The sequence below is a fragment of the Clupea harengus genome, chromosome 2 (assembly GCF_900700415.2).
Source record: "Clupea harengus chromosome 2, Ch_v2.0.2, whole genome shotgun sequence".
In the NCBI taxonomy this organism is placed as follows: domain Eukaryota; kingdom Metazoa; phylum Chordata; class Actinopteri; order Clupeiformes; family Clupeidae; genus Clupea; species Clupea harengus.
In genome coordinates this window covers 5,874,579-5,882,078 of record NC_045153.1, presented here as the reverse complement: position 1 = coordinate 5,882,078, position 7,500 = coordinate 5,874,579, and the positions used below count along the sequence as shown (strand labels likewise).

General features: G+C 41.5%; 2 protein-coding genes across 3 annotated transcripts in view; both read left to right on the top strand.

The window, feature by feature from the left end:
* tmem237a (transmembrane protein 237a) overlaps positions 1–617 on the top strand; it is a 13,126-nt gene extending 12,509 nt beyond the window's left edge. For both annotated transcript variants that reach the window (XM_031581413.2, XM_031581407.2), the window contains exon 13: positions 428–617. In XM_031581413.2, the coding sequence (XP_031437273.1) occupies positions 428–492 (65 nt within the window). In that variant the 3' untranslated portion in view covers positions 493–617. The remainder of the gene's footprint in view (positions 1–427) is intronic.
* Positions 618–1,985: 1,368 nt separating this feature from the next.
* Positions 1,986–7,500, top strand: part of LOC105895430 (zinc-binding protein A33-like) — an 18,419-nt gene continuing 12,904 nt past the window's right edge. The window contains exons 1-5 of the mRNA XM_031581383.1: positions 1,986–2,636; positions 3,363–3,458; positions 3,610–3,840; positions 5,374–5,396; positions 5,480–5,598. Coding sequence (XP_031437243.1) covers positions 2,235–2,636; positions 3,363–3,458; positions 3,610–3,840; positions 5,374–5,396; positions 5,480–5,598 — 871 coding nt within the window. The 5' untranslated portion in view covers positions 1,986–2,234. The remainder of the gene's footprint in view (positions 2,637–3,362; positions 3,459–3,609; positions 3,841–5,373; positions 5,397–5,479; positions 5,599–7,500) is intronic.

The window sequence follows — 7,500 nt, the reverse complement described above, 5'->3', positions numbered from 1 at the left end:
TACTCCGTGATATCTAAAGATCATACGGTTATCATAATGATATCTAAAGATCATACGGTTATCATAATGATATCTACAGGTTATCATCATGATAGATCATACGGTTATCATGATGATATCTAGAGATCATACGGTTATCATAATGATAGATCATACGGTTATCATAATGATATCTAAAGATCATATGGTTAACTTAATGATAGATCATACGGTTATCATGATGATATCTAAAGATCATACGGTTAACATAATGATAGATCATACGGTTATCATGATGATATCTAAAGATCATACGGTTATCATAATGATATTTAAAGATCATACGGTTATCATAATAATATATAAAGATCATACGGTTATCATAATGATATCTAATATCTACACTGTTTGAGCTGAAGTGAGAAACACTGTCTTCCATGTCCTGCAGAGTTCCTGATGGCGATGGAGGTGGAGGATTACAGACATGATGACAGGCTGGATATCCCAGCCTGAGGTCATCACTGAAGACCATTTCAGCATTCATTTCGAAGGGACATTTTTTTTGTACAGATAACATGTGAATAGATTATAGCTGTGGGTATTTTTTTATTAAGAGAAATAAAGTCAGTCGTGGACATTTTTTCGTTTGTCTGTCAGTGTTTGGAGTGTAACCTCACATTGTGGGAGAATTACCCAAGCTGAAGGCTGAACCACTTGGAGCACTGAACCAACAAACCAGTGAACGAAGGACTGAATGAATGTTTAACTGCAGATTATAGTTTCATTAAAAATGATATGTTGTCGGGCAGGTTAGCCCTCATCGTAAAACGTGTCATGCCTGTCCTAAGAGATGTCCTGTCTTATTAGTAGAGCGAGGTGAAACCAGTTCATCTTTGCAAAAGCATGTTCATTTGAAGGCAGGAGATTCTTCATTTTCTTTTGTCATTTATTTCACTATTAAATAATTTCTTAACATATTTCTGAGACCAAACACACATCCATTGAAGTATTCTGTGTACTGTGATGAATGTAGTAGCCCAGGACAGTGTGCCTGAAGTCTCTCAGGGTGGTCAGGGAAGTTGTAGTTGTCTTTAGAATCACACAGGCTTGTCAGATCCTGAAACACAACGCCAGGTTTGCTGGGAGTGTTGGGATTCAGTACTTTGGGATCTGCAAAGAGAAAACACACACACATAGTTGAACACATATATTGCTCACTATTAACAAAATAAATCCATTCAGAAAATGTATGCAAAATAACATATGCAAACATTATCAACCAAACACCCATTTCGTACCATAGTAAATATCCCCAGAATGCATAATAATTACCTAATGAAAATGTGGACAAAGCAAACACCCCTGTAACAGAATGCCCCACTCCCTCCCCTAGTGGTCCGCTGTAAAAGTACAACCTCAGCGGGAAGCATGCTTTAGCATTGGGAACACTATGGGGAAGCGAGATTACCGGGAAGTGTGAGTAAGTGTAGGTTTAACCAGTTTATGGACATTATAGAAATACAAATGGCTAACGGAAGATGAGAAAGTGGGCACCACACTTACAAACCAGTATCATTCACAAAAGGTGTAGGAAAATGTCACAATGCACGAATGATTGCTATATCCCAGCAGACGGGTATGTCCGCGCATAAACGGCAAACCTGCGGCAAACTCCCGACACAAACACACAAGACACAAACACACTGTACAACAAATAACCACAACACGTTTACAAAACATGAAACAATACTTTCAATAACGTTAACGATATCCATATATCGCGATCAGAGAGGAGAGACGCTGTGTGTGTGGATGCGTGCGTGTGAGAATCAATGAAGACTCATTTTCTCTCTTCCTCTCCCGCACTCGCGGTAAGGCGGGCAAACAGTCCATGAAGTCCATAATAGTGAGAAGGGAAATGTTAAACTTCTCACACAGACCAACCAGATTCAATCTCTACCAAAGTCCCTCCCCTTGACTGAACTGTCCTGAATGCGGAAGTGAGTTCAACAAGCGCAACAGTTTAGTCGAGTAGTGACACGCTGCTAGAATATGAGTTTTGTCTCGGATAATATTTGAATCGGATTGATTTGGACTTCAACAGAAGTTCAAGTGACTGACTATCCTGTGTGTGAGGGGGTTATGTGAGATGAATCCTAACAGGCTGACAGTATTTTTTAAACTACCTGAAAGTGAAAGTAATACAGAGAAGGGACTTAAACTGAACTGAACTTGAATTTGTTCTGAATAGGAAAATGGCTTCTACATCTTTTGCAGAGGAGGATTTCACCTGTCCTGTTTGCTTTGAAATCTTCAAGGATCCCGTCCTCCTCTCCTGTAGTCACAGCGTCTGTAAAGCCTGTCTGCAGCATTTCTGGGACACTAAGGGATCTACAGAATGCCCAGTCTGTAGGGGAACATCGTCAAATGACAAACCTCCCCTTAACCTCCACTTAAAGAACCTTTGTGAGACCTTCGTAAGGGACAGAAGTCAGAGAGCTTTAGCAGGGTCTGAGGTGCTCTGCAGTCTGCACAGTGAGAAACTCAAGCTCTTCTGTCTGGAGGATAAACAGCCTGTGTGTTTGGTGTGTCAGACCTCAAAGAAACATAAAAATCACAGTTTCAGTCCCGTAGATGAAGCAGCACTGGACTGTAAGGTAAGAGACTACTCTGGTAATATTGGTGATGCGCTAAAAAAACAAAACACTTATTGATCTATTCTATTCTATCTATTTTATTCTATTGGGTGTGGACTGTGGACTATTCATGGCAGAAGGTACTGTAATACCTCAAATGCAACAGTAGATGGCGATGTCTATACGCTGTTGTTACAACTGATGACTTGCACATCATGCAAACCTCTGACCTGAAATACTCTGAGCCTTTTCTTCCTCACTCCCACTCTGCCATACCAAGGACTCCCAGAGTGTACAGGAGCAAACTTAAGGAAGCCCTCGACTCTCTCCAACAAAGAGTCAAACTTCACATCACTATCGTTTCCAAAACTCATCTTGGAGTCATAATCATTACTGACAAAGAGATGTGGTCTAATTATGCACCTAATTGGCTTTAAATCATTACAATATACCCTTTTTCCAAAATAAATTTGTATTAAGTCTGAAACCGTATCTCTTAACATGTCTAATGTCTCTTGATGTGTATTATTAATCTGGAAACGCTTAGGTCTACTTTATCTATACTTTGGGGTAACCCCCCTGTTATCCCCATATCACCCCTGACTCCATGCACAAAATATCCAGATATTCACTCATTCGCTCATATATCCCTCAGAGACTCCCTAAAAATGAAGCAACTTGGTTTCCTAGTGCCAGTATTGTAGTAGTGTGGACTCTAGTCTACAGTAAAGTGTTCATCTATTCCAGGAGGAGCTCAAGGTCAAACTGCAGCCCTTACAGGAGAAACTGAAGACCATTAAGGAGGCTACACTCACCTGTGACCAAACAGCAGCTCATATTAAGGTGAAACATGGATCATATAATGAAGAAGTAGTATTTCTTAATATGTCATCATGAGACAGCAAATCATGTTTTATGGATCATTTTAAATGTAACTGACACATCTGCTCATAATTGAATTGGATCAAGGCTTTAGTCATGTTGTTCTATTTAGACTCAGGCCCAGCACACAGAGAAGCAGATCAAGAAGGAGTTTGAGGAGCTTCACCAGTTTCTACGAGATGAAGAGGCGACCAGGATAGCTGCACTGAGGGAGGAGGAGGAGCAGAAGAGTCAGATGATAAAGGAGAAGATTGAGAAGATGAGCAGAGAGATCTCATCTCTTTCAGACACAATCAGAGCCATAGAAGAGAAGATGGGAGCTGATGACATCACATTCCTGCAGGTGAGAACCATCCCCTGTCTGTATAATGACTCTTAAGATCTGATTAATAGTTGTATTTAATAAGGGGGGGGGGGGGCAGGTATCAGAGGGATTGAGGTAGGGGAGAGCTGGGTTTGTTGGGTTGGTTTCACCTGAGGAGTCTGAGACTAAGGAGGTTAAAGCTGTTGTGGAATATTCTTTCTTGAGAAATTAGGACAATTTCCTCAACAGCCACTTACTCGTTACTGTGATGCACTACAAACACACACACACTCACACACACACACTTCCAACAGTTTATTTGTATTGTTGAGGCTTTCTTTCAGCTATGTATGAAATGATTTGTGAAAATGTTAATAATATGATGTGCAGAGAGTCACACTCACATCCAACAAAATGACTTTAAATCACCTGAAGAGTCCTCCATCTTGGAGAGGAGCAGAGAGGGCAGTTTGTGTCTGGGGTGACTCAGGTCCCTCATCATGTTGGACCTTCTTCAGGCAGCACATGCAGGATACGTCCTGTAGGGCTGGAAGATCAGTCCCTGTTATTTACTGAAAACTCAGCAATCTTCACTCTGTAGGACACAATGAACAAATGGTTGTGTGTATGAAAGTCTCTGGGTTCATATCCCAGATCTGCTGGGAGAAATCTGGGTGTGGGGAGTGAAAGAGCTGCACTCTCCTCCTCCTCATCCACCATCTTGAGCTCTTAGCCCCCATTACACCTTTGGGCTTCAGCAGAATACTGGGCTTATAATGAGGGTTATATATTGCCGTTAAAGAGGGTTATATATTGAGGATATATAGTTTGGTTCTATTTTGAGGGCTCTATATGTAAGGGATAATGTATAGTCCGGCGGTCATTACATTATCACCCTTATTATACGGTTACTTTGCAAAACGATAGAAGAAATTCCTCCGTGATTTCGTGATTTCCGCTAAGAAAAAAAAGCTCTTCACACAAATAGAACTTTAAAGTTTCAGGTGTTGTGTAGCAACCCCTTTACTTGCTGAATTCAAGTTACAATGACTTTTATGTTATGTTAAATGACCGGACTACTTGAAATGATATGAAAGATGCGAATTAGAAGCACGAAACCCGTTGCCAATGACAGCAGTCATACATTTTTCGAAGTGGTGAATATAAAGAAATTACAGACCTGTGAATGTTGGGGTGGCCCATTTAAATCAAAGGAACTTTTTGGAACATTCTGAAGAGCCGATTAATAAAGAGGTTATATTGAGGGTTCTATATTGAGGTTATATTGAGGGTTAAATATTGAGGTTATATTGAGGAGCTTCCAGCAGAGAAATGCTGACATCAGATTCTTAAGAAGGGCAGGGTGAGACTAGTGTGCAGGTGAGGTGGGACAGGTGTTACCTGAAGAGTCTTTCAGCTAGGACAGGAGCACAGAGAGATGTGTGTCTGGAGGGAAAAAAAACAAGTGTCATTACATTTATCTGTTAATGGATTTAATCATGTAATTGCTTGATATTAATTAATCAAAAGAGAAATAATTTTGATTATACTTCTTCCTTTGCCATTTCCCAGAACTACAAGAGCACAGTGGAAAGGTGAGTGATCTGCCTCCTGTCTCTCTTCTCTGTGGTTCTGAACCCAAACCCACAGCAGCACTGACTCCTGAATGTTATTCCAGAGCCCAGTGCACACTGCAGGATCCAGAGAGGGTTTCAGGAGCTCTGATCAATGTGGCAAAACACCTGGGCAACCTGAAGTTCAGAGTCTGGGAGAAGATGCAGGAGATTGTTCAATACAGTGAGCATACACATCTGCACACACACACACACACATTACTTCATTATTTGGATTTGATAAGTAATCCAAATTTAGCTTAGAGGAAGTATTAAATTGCGGAGAGAGAGAGAGAGAGAGAGAGAGAGAGAGAGAGAGAGAGAGAGAGAGAGAGAGAGAGAGAGAGAGAGAGAGAGAGAGAGAGAGAGAGAGAGAGAGAGAGAGAGAGAGAGAGAGAGAGAGAGAGAGAGAGAGAGAGAGAGAGAGAGAGAGAGAGAGAGAGAGAGAGAGAGAGAGAGAGAGAGCTTGATTGGAGCCAATTTCCTCCTACAACAGGACAATGACCCAAAGCACACCTCCAAATTATGCAAGAAATATTTAGGGAAGAAGCAGGCAGCTGGTATGCTGTGTAATAGAGTGGCCAGCGCAGTCACCAGATCTCAACCCCATTGAGCTGTTGTGGGAGCAGCTTGACCGTATGGTACGCAAGAAGTGCCCATCAAGCCAATCCAACTTGTGGGAGGTGCTTCAGGAAGCGTGGGGTGAAATTTCTACAGATTACCTCAACAAATTAACAGCTAGAATGCCAAAGGTCTGCAATGCTGTAATTGCTGCAAATGGAGCATTCTTTGACGAAAGCAAAGTTTGAAGAACAAAATTAATATTTCAAATAGAAATCATTATTTCAAACCTTGTCAATGTCTTTAATATATTTTCTATTCATTTTGCAACTCATTTGATAAATAAAAGTGTGAGTTTTTATGGAAAACACGAAATTATCTGGGTGACCCCAAACTTTTGAACGGTAGTGTACACCTGACTCCGAAAGGAGATAACATGCTTTAGAAGTGATGATTTACAACCCAGAGAAATCTTCCTCATGGATGAAACCGAGAGAGAGCGCGCACAAGACATGGGGCACATGACAGAGAAACATGGATCCGGATCAGATCGACAGTCTCAGTCCATATTGTACATTAAGGGTAAAGGTGACACCTGATAAAGAGGCTAACAATTAGAGCAGTACTTTGTGAAGTTTTTGGCCCTTTTCTTAGAGAGTCCACAGATATGCAGGCCTCGCACACACATTGTATGCTCATGACCTGAGCTACCAAAGATCAGGGCAATGACTTTACATGAGTAGCCATAGTTGTTTAAACATGATTTATTACACACAGACGCAAGAAGAATGAAAAATACATGGAAGGAGAGATGCATACACAGATGGATAGATATATAAATGTGTGTGGAGAAAGAGAGAGAGAAATGCATGAGAGTTTGGTTGATCCCCCTTTCATTCCACCATCATCCCCCTTGTGGCTAAACTCCCTCACAGCTCTACCTCCTTTCAGGTATATGAATACATACAGTTGCCAAGTGTTACCTAGTGTAGGTGCCATTACGCTGGTTAACACCACTATTAACACTGACCATCATTCACATCCTTATCACACACCACTCAGTGTTCAGCTCATGTGTGTGTTCTTTCTCTCTTCTCACACATCAATCAGTGTTCAGCTCATGTGTGTGTCCTTTCTCTCTTCTCACACATCACTCATGTTCAGCTCATGTGTGTGTTCTTTCTCTCTGCAGCTCCTGTGACTCTGGATCCCAACACTGCACACCCAGATCTCATCCTGTCTGAGAATCTGACCAGTGTGAGATGGGGTGATGACAATGATGATGATAAAGTCAGTGATGAAGACGATGATGATGGTGATGAAGACGGAGGTGAAGGCAGTGATGATGATGAAGTCAGTGATGATGACGATGCTGAACACAGTGATGACGACTATGATGATGGTGATGAAGACAGAAGGGAAGGCAGTGATGAGAGACAGCAGCTCCCTGATAACCCAGAGAGATTTGATTACTATGCCAGTGTCCTGGGCTCTGAGGGCTTTAACTCAGGGACTCACTGCTGGG